The following is a 15,522-nucleotide window of genomic DNA, read 5'->3' as shown; positions in this document are numbered from 1 at the left end:
GTTTCTGTGTGTGTCAGTGGACGGAGGCTGGTGTCAGTGGTCCGACTGGACGCCCTGCTCAAAGACCTGCGGGATGGAGTGGGTGTCCCGCTACAGGAGCTGCGCCTGTCCTGAACCCAGATCAGGAGGAGTGCCGTGTCCAGACCAGCAGGAGGAACACGCCGGACTGGGAGTACAGATCCAGAGACAGCCGTGTCCATCTGTCTCCTTCTGCCCTGGTAAGACATTCATCAAACCAGATGATGGATAATTAGATTCGTGGGTCACCCTTGTCTTGGGTCACACATCCTTGAAACCCTTTTTTCCAGGAAAATCAATCTGATATATTTTTGATTCAGTAATATAATTTTTATTATTACTTAAAATTTTGGGGGATTTTATGATATTATGCAATATTTATACAATTTTTATTAGCTATTTTTTCTATTTTTCCATATTTTAGTAATTTAGTAATTTTGGTAATTTAGTGATTGCATTTTTATTTGCCTATATTGCTATTATTTTTTGCTTTATTATTGATTTTCCATATTTTACAGAAGCTCTACCAACAGTCCATGTTGTTTAAGACATATTTCAATATGTTTTCATTAGCATGATGTTTTGCATGAATTAAATGTACACTACCATTCAAAAGTTTGTGGTTGGTAAGATTTTTAATGTTTTTGAAAGTCTCTTTTGCTCACCAAGGCTGCATTTATTTGAACAGAAATATAGTAAAAAACAGTAATATTGTGAAATATAATTACACTTTGAAAATTCTTCCTTTCTATTTCAATACATTTTAAAATGTTTAAGTATTATTTTATTAATGTACTTCTTTTGGGTTTTTTTTAGTTTGACATTTTTAGTTTATTTTAGTTTAAGTTTGTCATTTTGTTGTAGTTTTAGTTGTAGTAATTGTAGTAAACCAAACAAAAATAATAAAGTTTGCATTTACAAGTAACTGAAACTGATTATTTAAATTAATATTTTTAAAATCTTGTTTTAAATTAATTTTCAATTATTAATTTATTTTTTGGTATTTTTTAATTTGAGTTGAAGTTTATAGTTAATTTTAATTAAAGTTTTAACTGCTATGTGGTGTGTTTTAATTGTTTTTATTAGTTTTTGTTTATTATGTATATTTATTTTTTTTATTAATTTTATTTCACTTTTAGTTTTTTTTCAATGTGTTTTCGTTAACATGATTCAAAAGATGATTTTATTTTTAAAAAAAATTTTAAATGTAATTTATTTCTGTGATGCAAAGCTGAATTTTCAGTAATTTTTCAGGTGTCAATTTTGATGAAGCATTATGTTTTAATATGAAGAATATTCATTTTAATCCAAATTTCAGCAAATTTGAGGTCATGTTAACAGCAAAAAAATAACTAAATAAATAATAATAATAATAATAATAATAATAAAAAATAAAATAATAAATAAATACATTTTAAAAAATCATGATTATTTTAATTAATTTACAGTCTTCATAATTTAGTCAGTCCTTGAGTAAATTAACCATCCCTGATCTGTGTGTGTTTAGTTCATGGCTCATGGGGCTCCTGGAGCTCGTGGTCGGACTGTGACGCGTGTGCCGGTGTGTCTGTCAGGCAGAGGGAGTGTAACAGTCCTCCGGCGCGCTTCGGTGGTCTGCCTTGCCTCGGAGAGAGTCGGCAGAGCCGTGGCTGCCATGATAACGTCACCGTCTGCTCTGGTCAGTTTATACTACAATAATATTAACATCTGAAACTATTATAGACCCCTGTTGTGACCATATTTCCATCCTCATCTGCAGACTGTGAAGGAGGACAGGAGCAGTGGCCCTGCGGGAAGCCCTGTCCACGCTCCTGCTCCGATCTGCACGGAGACACGGAGTGTGTGGATTTGCCGGGATGCAGCCCGACCTGCGGGTGTCCTGGAGACATGCTGATGCAGGACGGCCTGTGTGTGGACAGAGAGCTGTGCCGCTGTAAATATCACAACATCAGCGCAGGTGAGGACACGTACACTCACTCACATGTACACTGTTATTTTAGTAGTATTACTATACTTTGTATTATTTTTTAATATTTTAAATTTTTTAGTTTGAAGTATTTTTCATGTTGTTAGTTGTGGTAATTTTAGTACTTTAACCAAACAAAAATTATAAAGTTTGCCTTTGCAAGTAACTCAAACTAAACTAAACTTGTATTTTTTTTGGTGTTTTTAATTTGAGTTGAAGTTTATAGTTAATTTTAGTTAGTGTTTTAGTGACTTTGTGGTGTCTTAATTGTTTTTATTAGTTTTTTTTTTAATATGTACTTTTTTTGTAATTAATTTTGTTTCACTTTTAGTTTTAGTAATTTTAGTACTTTAAACAAAAATGAGAAATTTTGCCTTTAAGTTTTTAAAACCTTTAAACTTTTAATTTAATTAATATACTTTTTTTTTCAGTTTTTACTTAATTTTAGTACTTTAATGTAAACCAAACAAAAATGATAAAGTTTGCCTTTGCTAAGTAACTGAAACTGATTATTTCAATTAATATTTTTAAAATCTCGTTGAAAATTCATTTTTAATTATTAATTTGTTTTTTGATATTTTTAATTTGAGTTGTTGTTTATAGCTGATTTTAGTTAGTGGTTTAATTACTGAGAAATTTTTCTTTTATTATTTTTTTTATTAACATTTAATTTATTTTAATGAATGTACTTGTTGAAGCATTTTTAGTTTTGAAGTTTTTAGTTAATTTTACATTTTTTTTGTGTGAGATTGTTAAATATTAAAAAAAATGTAATACCTATTTTAGTACTTAAACTAATCTTGCTTTTACAAATTAACTGCAATAAAATACATTCCTTTTTTTATATTCTCTTTTATTTTTGTTAATGTTGCGTTTATTTCCGTTAATGTAAATGTGTTTTTTGTTTTTGAGTATTTTTTTGTTGTAGTTGACATTAACAACACTGGTTTAAATTACTTTGAAACTACTTTAAAACAAAGCCATAAATAAATATACAACTCTACAGAAGTTATACATGTGGTATTTACATGTAAAACTCTGTATGTGGCAGCAGGAATAGACACAGGCAATGTTTCCTGGTCATGGCCGGATGCGTCAGACTGGCATCATGTGGCACCAGGAGAATCCATCAGCACTGACTGTCAGAACTGGTACAGTGGGCTTTTTCTCCTTTCTTGCATGATTGTTTATTGTCAAAGTGAGCTTATCAAAAGACATCTTTTTAAATTTTTTTCTTTTTAACTTTTTTTTAAGGAAAGGCAGCTCACTAGGCACAGCTGTGATTGCTTCTTTATATCTGTTTTCAATCCTTTTTTCCAGTACCTGTGAAGCAGGTGTCCTGGAATGTGACTCAGTGCCTGGTTGCCATGTCGATGGCAGCTGGGGCCAATGGGCTCCCTGGTCAGAATGCTCCGCCCCGTGTGGAGGCGGGGTTAAGGTCCGAACACGTGAGTGTGATAACCCCGCCCCTCAGAGCGGCGGCAGAGAGTGCACAGGATCCGGCCGACAGCAGAAAGCCTGCAACACTCAAGACTGCACAGGTACGTCGGTGTGACGGACGTCACCTTTCACGTAATGTATGTTGAGTGCATAGTCTCTGTATTTGCTCTCTGTATGATGGCTCCCGTAGACTCTGGTCCGTGGTACGACTGGTCAGCGTGGTCAGCCTGCACCGTCAGCTGTGGCGGAGGGTCTCAGAGCCGTAGCCGATCCTGCCGGACGCCGCCCTGCTCGGGCATGAGACGCCAGAGCAAGACCTGTAACACACAAGTGTGTCTGGGTACGACAAACACTCATTCAGCTCTTCAATAATTTTAAATAAATAAATAATGCAAAATAAAAAAATAAATAATAATAATAATGCAAAATAAAGAAACCAAAGCCTGTTTTTAGGACCATTAAGATGGTCAGTGTGATTGGGGTTTAATGCAAAAATTACAAAAAACTAATTTTAAATAAATAAGTAAACAATTCAAAATAAATTATGCAAAATCAGTAAATAATTTTAAATAAATAATGCAAATGAACAAAATTAATCCAAAATACATAATGCAAAATAAACAGGGAAAAAACTATTTTAGGACCGTTTAGACGGTCAGTGATTAGGGCTTAATGCAAAAATAAATAAATAATTAATGTAAAATAAATAAATAATGCAAAATAAACACTTCAAATAAATTATGCAGAATAATAAATAATGCAAAATAAAGAAAAAACATTTTTAGTCAGTGAAATTAGGACTTGATGCAAAAGAAAGAAAGAAATTTAAAATTAAATAAAAGTGCAAAATTAAGAAAACAAAAACAAAGACTATTTTTATGGCCATTAAGATGGTTAGTTTGATTGGGACTAAATGCAAAAATAAACAAATAAATAAATAAATATTTTTGTAATAAATAAATAATGTAAAATAGAACAAATAAATACATTTAAAATAAATAACAAAGCATTTTTACTCTCTGCGATTAGGAGCTGATGCAAAATAAATATATAAATGAATAAATACTACAAAATAATTAAATTATACAAAATGAAGGAAACAAAGCATATTTTAGGACTATTAGGATGGCTAGTGTGATTGGGGCTTAATGCAAAAAGTAAACAAATAAATAAATAATTTTAAATAAATAAATAATGCAAAATTAAAAAATATGTCAAAATACATAATGCAAATAAAGAAATAATGCAAAATAAAGAAAACAAACCCTTTTTATATACCATTAAGATGGTCATTATGATGGTCAAATGAATTTAAAATACATGACAAAGCATTTTTAGTCTGTGATTAGGACTTGCAGAACAAATAATTCATAAATACATAAATAAACAAATACTGCAAAAGTATTAAATAATGCAAAATTAAGTAAACAAAGCATATGTTATGACCATTCAGATGGTTAGTGTCATTGGGGCCTAATGCAAAAACAAAAACAAATAAAAAAGTCACTAAATAAAAAAATAAATCTCATTTTTATTTCTTGGTGGAAATATAAAAGTTGGAAAAAAAAAACATTAAACAAACTTCTAGTTTTAACCAGCCCAGATGCTATTTTTTTTCCAGCCTATTACTGAACTTCCTGCACACAGGAAGTGGGATATCACAGGCACAAAAGTGCCTTCAAAAACCAACCAGATGGAAAAATAACAGGATATTTAAATCAGATATGCTTTAATGGGTTCCTGCCTCTGCATAACAGCACAATTCTAATGTTACAGACACAGACCAGGATTTCAAAGCTTCTTAAAATCCTCATTAAAAAATGGGTTTGTTTTCTTCTCACAAAGCATTTCACTTTATTTCTTTAAAATGTTCTTTGTTTTAAAAAGACAATGTGATGGCTTTGGGAATATTTAATTACCTTAGATGTACCCTGCGATTACATGAGGAGCCTGAACCGTGATCATTTGACAGTAGGAAGTGCTCTCAAACAGGTAGTTTTGTGGACCCATCTAATATTCATTCAGCGTGAAGGTCTCAGAGCTCCAGTCAAGGTTAACGCGGCGAAACGCCGGATAAAACACTGGCCTCATTTAAAAGTGAAATGTCCCAGCATCCCCTGTGATCTTCTCTCCAAATCCCCTGCAAATTCAAATCAGCCATTTTTAGAGATCTGTTATGAGAAAAGTGTCTGTCCTTGAGCCCTGTTCTGTATGCATTTGCATATTTCAATATTTTAGCTAGTGTTTAAATTGTATAATGAGTTTCAGGGAGTTTTGCTTTATGTCTGTAGGAAATTTTTGGCGCTCATTATCATCAGATAGTCTTTTTAAACCAAGCTCTGACTGTTATATTTGTGATATATGTGTTTTGATCAGAGGTGGGCTGTCCTCCCGGCCGTCTGTATAGGGAGTGTGAGCGCGGCGACGGCTGTCCGTTCAGCTGTTCTCAGGTCAGCGGTCATGAGGGCTGTTATTCTGAAGGATGTGAGGAGGGCTGCCACTGTCCGCCCAACACCTACCAGCACAACGGATCCTGTGTTTATGTGAGCTCACAGTCATGCCATGCAGATTAAATTGCATACTGAAAATACATAGTTCAGTGGTGATTATGATAAAGCACATACCTCACAGTATTTAATAAGACTAATACATCATAAAACTGCATCCTGATACCATGGTCCAGTTTATTGTTAGCATTTAGATCAATTCATTCAATTTAACCTTACAATTAGTTGTTTATTTTTTATTTTTTAATGACTCAACTAGTCATTCATTCGTTTAGTTGTGTTTGTTTATTTATTTTATTAATAACAGCTATTATTTATTTATGTGTTCCATTGTGTTATTATTATTATTATTAATTTACAGTTTAATAAAGTAATAATAACAACAAACAATAATAATAATTTATTACATTGTTGTTGTTATTATATATTATAATTATATTTTAATAATAATAATATTAATGTGGTATAATGAAGTATAAAAAAATAATAATGTAGTATATTTAATATAATTGTATGATTTGTTTTTTATTACTAATTATTACTTTATTACATAATTTTTTAAATAGTATATGTATAATATATATATATATATATATAATTTTCAATTTAATTTTAATAAGAACTTTTTTAAAAAAATAATGTTGAGGTTTATATATTTATATATACATTTATGTATATAAATAAATATGTATAAAGTTTATAGAATATTTTGAATATTATTATTACACTAATAATATTAATATTAATAATTTTTATTATTAAAATTTTTGTTTATTTAATAATCCAGAGACCTTTTAACATACTAATTTCCAACAGTATATTTATAGTTTTATTTTTAAAAAATAAAGATTATATTGTAAGTATTATAAAAGATCAAATTATGTATTATATATAGAGAGATTTCTTTTACTTAAAATCATAAAAGCATAAAATAACTATACTATAAGCACTATAACTATAAGCATAAAATACTATACACACATTTTTTTAAATATAGAAATTTATATATTTTTATTTTCAGTATAATTTCAGTATTTTTGAGGTGTGTGTATATATATGTGTGTGTGTGTATAAAATGCAGTTTCTATCATTTTATAAATTAATATTTATATTATAATACTATATAATATATTATTATATTATTATAATAATTATAAATCTGCTTTGTTATATTTTAACATACCTATTAACGTACAAATTGAGATGCATAAAATATACAAGACGTATAAGGGTGGATACAGTTTGTACAGTTTGACCTTGTTTGCATTACAATGCTAATAAATTATTTGAGTAAGTGGAACCGTTTTACAAAGCTGTTATTCTGATTCACTGTTGTGTGTTTGTAGGAGTGTCCATGTCTGGTGGACACGGACTTCTTGACCTCTTTACAAAGTGTGTCGTTGACCCCTGAACTGACCCCTGACCTCCAGAACATCACACTGGGGTCAGAGCTGATGTCTGGAGAGGAGCTGATGCATGAATGCAGTTCCTGGTAAAATAAAATTACATCGACTTCTAGTTTTAATTAATCATTTTCTACATTCTATTTTGTCAGTAATATATTTGTGTCTCTTTTGAAGCTCGTGTGAACACGGACTGTGGAACTGCTCTCTGGTTCCGTGTCCCCGTGATGGCGGTCTGTCTCCTTGGGGCCCCTGGGGCCCATGTTCACTCAGCTGTGGGGGTCTTGGTCAGAAGAGTCGCAGCAGAAGCTGTAACCAGCCCAGTCCTGCTCACGGGGGCCGCGACTGTGACGGGCCCCTGCTGGACACGGCCTACTGCCAGACACCCGACTGCCCACGTACATGCTTGAAATACTGAAATTTGTTATTGCTAGAAACATGCATGATTATTTTGATTATATACAATTAGAATGCTGTTCTTTATTACTCATAGTAATTTAGATGTTCTTTACTGTCCTTACAGTGGTAACAGTTCCAACAGAGGAACCTTCTTTACCAGGTAATGATTGGTTGAGTGTAAATTCATTAGTTAGTTGTTTATTTGTATTATTTATTTATTTATTTTATTTTTAACAACTATAATTTTTGTATTCTATTGCGTTGTTGTTGTTATTATTATTATTATTATTATTATTATTATTATTATTATTATTTTATTTACAATTTAATAAAGTAATAATAATGACAAACAATAATAATTTATTTTAGTACATTATTGTTATTATCATAATTAACATTATTTATTTCTGATTTTGTAATAATAGTAATAATAATAATGTAGTATAATAAAGTATAAAATAATAATAATGCAGTATATTTTATAATGTAATTGTATGGTTTGTTTGTTTCTTTTTTATTATTACTTATTACTTTAGTACGTTGTTACAACAATATTAATGAACATTCATTTATTTTATTACATTATTAATAATAACATTAACAATATTAATGCTAATATCTCTGTATATTTGATTAATTTATTAATAATATACATTTTTTATGATTGTGTTTATTTGCTTATTTATTTGTTTACATATAATAATGACAAAAATAAAGAAATATATATTTTCATCATCAATAGCAATGCAAATTGTATTTGTTGTTATTATTATTATTATTAATACATTATATTTTTATTAATTTAATAATAATACAAATTATTATTATTATTGTATGTCTATTTTATTTTTGTTATTAATAATAATAATAAAAACAATGTAATTTTATTAATTTAACAACAATAATAATAACTCTTCTTCTTATTATTATTATTATATTTCTAATTATAATTTGATAAAGTAATAATAATGACAAACAATAATAATAATAATTTATTTTATTGCATTATTGTTATTATTATTATAATTATTATTAACATTATTTATTTCGGATTTTTAATAATAATAATAATAATAATAATAATTTACTATAATAAAGTATAAAATAATAATATGATTTATAATAAAATTATTTGTATGTTTGTTTTTTATTATTACTCTAATGTATTATTACATTATTACAACTATAATAATGAAACATTTATTTATTTATTTATTTACTTTGTTACATTATTATTAATAATATTAACAATATGAATGCTAATATCTATCCGTTTATTTGAGTAATTTATTAATCATATTAAAAGTTTTATGATTTTGTTTATTTGCTTATTTATTATTGTTTACATATAATAATGACAAAAATAATGGAATAATAATAATAATATTTTTTATTGTCATCAATAATAATGAAAATTGTATTTCGTTTTTAATAATAATAATAATAATAATAATAAAATAAATTTATTTTATTACTTTATTATTAATAATAATAGTAATAATTATTAATATTATTATAATTATCAATATTATCGGAGTAGTATTAGTGGTAGTAGTAGTAGGCTGTTTGTTTGTTTGTTTGTTTAAAAATGTAATATATCCTGTAATATATCTCTGCTTTCTCATCAGATGAAGACGCTGGTTTCTCCCAGTGGACAGCGTGGACTCCGTGCTCCAGAACCTGCAGTGATCCGGTTTCTCCTGCTCTGAAGGTCCGTACGAGGGAGTGCGTTCGTGAACGCTGCTCTGGAGAGACCCGACAGGAGCGAGTCTGTAACCTGCCGCAGTGTCCCGGTACAGCTCACCTCAATCTACTCATCCTTGTGATGATATTAACCTGAATATTTACACCATCTCGTAAAGAAGTGAATCTCATTATACTATCTATTTATACTCTATTTATAGTATATAACATGAAGGTGTTTTGTGTGTCAGATGGTGGCGTGTGTCAGGGCCCTGAATGCGCTGACAGGAACTGCTCCTGGATGAAGTGGGGCGAGTGGAGCTCCTGCTCTCGCTCCTGCGGCGTGGGACAACAGCAGCGCGTGCGGACCTTCCTCGCCCCGGGCGTCAATGGGACCTGGTGTCAGGACATCCTGGGCGGCAATGTGGAAACCCGCTTCTGTAATATTCGGGCCTGTCGTGGTGAGTTCAAGAAAGAAGAAACACTGTTGTGGATTTAAAAATGTTAAGATTTCAACACCTAAATAAGTTTGTGTAGTCAGAGGTTGCAACTTATATACATACTGTACTATACTATACTTACTATACATACTTTGCTGAAAAATCTAAGCAATGGCAATCACTGAGCATATTAAATTGTATTAAAGAAATATACATTATTGTTGTTATTAATTATTAATTATTATTTTTATAATTATTGCACACAAGGTTTTCACAAATGCAATATTAAAGAAATATATAAACATTTATTATTATTCTTTTATTTATTAATTATTATTTTATGATTATTGTAAGTATATCAAATCTTATTAAACAAATAATTAATATTATTTTACTAATATGTACAGTGTGTTGTATAGTTAGATTTACATTGCAAAAAGTGTACACAAATTAAATATTTTTAAATAATTAAGACATACAAATAATAATATATAAATAAATAATAAATAATAATAATATTGTTTTATGAAGTATATTTTTTAAGGTCAAATAATATTAAATATAATAACAAAAATGTATGATTGTTATCCTTATTACTATTGTTAATAATTACTTTATAATTCTTTTTATAATTTTGTTAAATGTATTGGTAAATCTCAATTCTTGTTATATCATTAAATAATTAATAATATTTTTACAGTGTATAATTACTTTTACATTGCAAAAGTTTGCAGAAATTAAATATATAAATATTTATTTTTATTATTATTATTATTATTATTATTATTTCTTTTCTAATTATTCTAGTATTTTACGTATATCAAATCCTAAGCAATAAAAAATAATTGTAATTATTATACTATTATGTAGTGTGCTGTATAGTTAGTGTGCACAAATTAAACTTTTAAATAATTTAAATATATTAATAATAATAATAATAATAATAATTATCATTATTATTATTATTTATTTTATTTGGTTTATTTTTTAAATGTCAAATATGATTAAAAACCTAAATTATTAATTTAATTACTTTTTTGTTGTTTACAGTTAGTTTAGCATTGCAAAATTATTCTGTATCATTATTTTTGTCTTGTTTTCCAGTAAAATATATGTAAAAATCCTTAAAACAGAAGGTACGTTTATCTGAGAAGCAAAATAGCGTAAGATATATAACACAAGTAATTAGACAGTAATGTGTTATGAGGCCTTTGTTGAGTGTTGTTTTGTGTTCAGTGGACGGAGGCTGGTCTCGCTGGAGCTCTTGGTCCCGCTGTGATAAAGCCTGCGGCGGTGGACGGTCCATCAGAACCCGCTCATGTTCTAGTCCTCCACCCAAAAACGGAGGCCGCAAATGCACAGGAGAAAAGAACCAAGTCAGACCCTGTAACACCAAACCATGCGGTACGACATCACAGTCAGCAAGACACTAAAATAATTTAGACCAGGAACACGCTTAATTGCATTTAATGCAACATGCGTAAATAGAGTCAATGTTTAATTTAAAGTGATTTGTTTGAGACACTTTATATATATATATATAGATTTTTTTTTTAGTGGGACAGTTTATTGAACATTTAGGTTTAATCTTAATGTATGACCTGTTTGTGTGCTTTACAGATGATGACCGATGTCCGGCGGGGCAGGAGTTTGTGTCGTGTGCTAATGAATGTCCTCAGCGTTGCTCAGACCTGCAGCAAGGCATCGAGTGCCAGAGAAACACTGAATGTCAGCCGGGCTGCCGCTGCCCACGAGGTAAGAGAAAGAAACTTCAACTAAATATTCATAAAATCAGATCACTCTGGCATAGGAAAACAAATGGATTATTAACTTTCACATCTTGCTAAAGTCACACCAGAGTTATGTTAGTTTTATTTATGTACTAATAAAGTAATTATTGATGTTTTGAATTAGGTTTTATTTTTGTGTTTTTTGCTTAAATTTTAGCAATTTTTAATGTGCTTTTTCTAATTTTTGTTTACATTTTTTAAGCTTAAGTTATTTATCTAATATTTGTTTTATTTTATTTCAAACTTATGTTATTTTTACTTATTTAAATTTTGTTTAAAAATGTATTTAAAATTTAAATGACCAAAAACTATTTTTAATAGTTTAAGTCCTAGTTAACAACACTAAATCACAAAATAACACTTCTGGGGCAAATGTATTTATTTGCAAAGTAATTATTTGACATTACTTGACATTTATGTCTATTTTTTATGTTATTTCTATAGAGTTGGAAAGAAGCTTACGTACTCTGATATTTCAAACTTAATAAATCTGAGACTGTTTTTAAAACTGTAGTAAAAATGCAACTAAAGTCGTTAGGGGTCAAACTGTTACCTATTGTTTTTACAGAATTAATCAACAAAAGGAACAAAAATTATTCCAATATTTTTAGTTTTCTGAGCTGTTTTGTTGTTATTGTCTCAACAATATATTATATTAAAATGACTATATTATGTTTAAAACATGCTTTTACAATAAAATTTAATACAGTATCTTTTACAGTATTATTATTTTTATAATTTATTTTCAAGTTCAATGTGTGAATTGTTGTTTGTGAATTAAAAACTTACTTGATTAACTCAAAAATGGAAACTTTAGTACATATATTTTAAAAAGTATTTAGAATATGCTTTGATAGCAATATTTAGCACAGCATTTAAATACTTAATGCTTAAATTTCTTGATTTATATTGTTATATTATTTTTTTAAATACATTTGTGTGTTGAATTGTGTTGTGAATTCAAAACATTCACTTGCTTTGTTTAAAAAAAAGTGGTGAAATTGTGGAACCCTAAATGCCCTAAATTTTTTTTTTTTTTTTTTTTTTTTTTTCTATTTGTTTCCACAAATTTTATCCAAATGCAATTTTCGCTTAATTTTTTTTTTATGCTCAAGTATTGGCTTGTTAAAGGGTGAAATGGAAAAATAAATATAAATGCTTGGGTCTGCTCTTATTATACTGACAGTATGCAGTACCGATTTTGAGATTTGATGCATAAAAATGCTGCATGAAACAGCTTGTATTGTTTGCGTGTGTAGGTCAGCTGCAGCAGGACGGAGTGTGTGTTCAGACGTGGCAGTGTGACTGTTTGGATGCGTTGGGTCAGAGCTGGGCCGCAGGCAGCACACATCAGGTGGACTGCAACAACTGCAGCTGCGCAGACGGGCGCCTCACCTGCACCAATCACACCTGCGGAGGAGAGCACAGCTGCACCTGGAGCTCCTGGTCCACCTGGGCATCCTGCAGCTCCACCTGCGGCCCTGGACGGAGGACTCGATTCAGGTGGGTTCACCATCAGCATTCGATCTACGTTCAACTCCATGCATGCAGGATTTTGTTAATATATTTGTCTGTTTCTCAGATCTCTGGTTCCTGAGGGTGATGGTGCAAACTGCCAGTTTGAGGAAGTCCAGCACAAACCATGTGACCTCGGCACGTGTCCCCCGCTGTGTGTCCATGACGGGCATGAACTGTCTGTCGGAGACACATGGTTAGATGGGGAATGTAAACAATGGTGAGACACACTGAGAACTATTTCTTTTTAGGGGCTTCAGAGTGAAAATGTTTATTTAAAATTATACACTTTTCTATGTGTTTTCAGCACCTGCATCCCTGAAGGAGACTATTGCCAAGACATAGATTGTCGAGGTGTGTACCTGTTTCTGTTTATTTCACTTATAAAGCACACATTAATACAACTTCTGCTGCACAAGGTGCTGTACAAAGAAAAGTAAAATAACTAAAAACATTAACATACAGAAGTAAAGAAGTGTACAGAAGTGCATGGCCTGCCTGTAATTTTACAGACATTTACAGTTCAAATACTTTAAATTAAATGTATAGTTTTTTTCAGTTATTTATATTTTATGCATAATTTATAATTTACAATAATTTATTATATGGAGTATTATGTGTGTGATAATCTATATTTATTTTATATTAAGAATTAATTAAGAATTAAGTATGTATTTATTAATTTATTTTAAGTGATTAAATTCATTTAGAAATTGTCCTCAGTGTTATTTTAGTATTATTTATGTATTATTATTTTGAATCTGCTTTTATATATATATATATATATATATATATATATATATTCAGTTTTAATTAAATGTTCAGTTTGTTTTGGTAATTTTGTTAAGTGCTTTTTGTCATTTTGTTATTTTTATTGATTTATTTATTTTTTACATTTCTATTTATCTTTTATTTGTTTTGTTTTTGTTTTAGCGTTTTTAGTACTCAAAGTCTTTTTATTTTTAGTTATTTTTAATGTAATTTTTTAAATTGTTTGTCTAATATTTGTTTTATTTTATTTCTGCCTACTGAAAATGACTTTTAAAAGTTTTAGTCAATAATAACATAAATCTAATATACATTTAATATAAATAATAATGTAAATTAACATAAATTAAATTTAAATATAAATACTTTAAAAATGTAAAAATACGAATAGATTTGAAATTTATTATTATATTATTTTCAGGTCTAGAAAGGTAAGAAATTAACACTTAAATTTTCAAGTCATGGAAATGTATTATGTTTAATAGCTATAAATGACTTTTTATTAGTACAGTCTGTTATATTTTTTTAAAGCACTGTGTTTATAAACAACAGGAAAAGTCACAGAGATCAAATGAGTTTGTAAAAGCCAAGAATATTTATTTATTTTTAACATGTTGTGAATGAATTGTTTCTGATTTTATGTTGTATTAGTGGACGGTGGATGGACCCCGTGGTCTTTGTGGTCGGACTGTCCCGTGACGTGTGGGAAAGGTAAACAGATCCGCACCCGCGCCTGTATCAACCCTCCACCTCGAAACAACGGCACCGACTGCACCGGACCTGAGAGAGACACCCGGGACTGTCACGCTGCTCCTTGTCTTGGTACTGGAACAGACCTTTTCCTGTGTTTAATACAAAACAATCAACACAATTCTATTTGTCTATCTAATTTGTAACTTAACTACAACTCCCTAGATGTATTTTTAATTATTTGTATCATGTTAATGTGTAGTCCTGTTATGTAATAAAGAAAAACACATGATCTGTTGTGAATGCAGGTTACTAATGTTTCTCGATTGACCTTTGCTTCCTGCAGATGACCTTTGCCCCTGGTCCCCGTGGTCGTCCTGTTCGCGCAGCTGCGGCGCAGGTGTGATCTCCAGACGCCGTCAGTGTGTGTGTGAGGAAACGGGAGATCACGCCTGTCCTCCAGACATCCAGAGAGACGCAGAGGAGATGCAACTGTGTTATAAGAGACCCTGTCCAGGTAAACCAAAATAAAGTTTCACACACTGGTCAGTTTTGAGATATAACCTCAAAAAGACACATGCAGTTGTTTATTTTATTACGCTTTTTCCATTTGTGATGTTTCAAATACAATCCATCTCAGTCCAAATAATAAAAACCAAAAAAATAAATAACACACACTAAACTTTACAGTTTTATTCCTATCTATATTCAGAAGGTTTTTAGAGAGGGGTTTGTTCATATATAATTTTTCACCTAGAACATTGTATTCATAAAAACATTTTAAAAATGTACTTGTCCTGTGTGTTGACGGTATTTTCTGATAAGCAGATCATTAAAAAGAGAAATCCAAAAAAACCCTGTTATGTAACAAAATCAAACAGGAATTTTAAACGGCTTTATCCA

General features: G+C 29.9%; 1 protein-coding gene across 1 annotated transcript in view; it reads left to right on the top strand.

Annotated features, from left to right (window-relative positions):
* Positions 1 to 15,522, top strand: part of sspo (SCO-spondin) — a 90,824-nt gene that overhangs the window by 48,824 nt on the left and 26,478 nt on the right. The window contains 19 exon segments of the mRNA XM_051097676.1: positions 18 to 218; positions 1,526 to 1,696; positions 1,778 to 1,975; positions 3,036 to 3,135; positions 3,305 to 3,525; positions 3,615 to 3,764; positions 5,801 to 5,967; positions 7,278 to 7,423; positions 7,512 to 7,732; positions 7,858 to 7,893; positions 9,362 to 9,526; positions 9,668 to 9,877; positions 11,093 to 11,260; positions 11,477 to 11,611; positions 12,906 to 13,149; positions 13,229 to 13,381; positions 13,469 to 13,515; positions 14,581 to 14,751; positions 14,966 to 15,136. Coding sequence (XP_050953633.1) covers positions 18 to 218; positions 1,526 to 1,696; positions 1,778 to 1,975; positions 3,036 to 3,135; positions 3,305 to 3,525; positions 3,615 to 3,764; positions 5,801 to 5,967; positions 7,278 to 7,423; positions 7,512 to 7,732; positions 7,858 to 7,893; positions 9,362 to 9,526; positions 9,668 to 9,877; positions 11,093 to 11,260; positions 11,477 to 11,611; positions 12,906 to 13,149; positions 13,229 to 13,381; positions 13,469 to 13,515; positions 14,581 to 14,751; positions 14,966 to 15,136 — 3,075 coding nt within the window.

Source organism: Labeo rohita, chromosome 24 (assembly GCF_022985175.1).
Source record: "Labeo rohita strain BAU-BD-2019 chromosome 24, IGBB_LRoh.1.0, whole genome shotgun sequence".
Classification (NCBI taxonomy): domain Eukaryota; kingdom Metazoa; phylum Chordata; class Actinopteri; order Cypriniformes; family Cyprinidae; genus Labeo; species Labeo rohita.
Note: the sequence above shows the minus strand (reverse complement) of the source record. Positions and strands in the feature narration are given on the sequence as shown.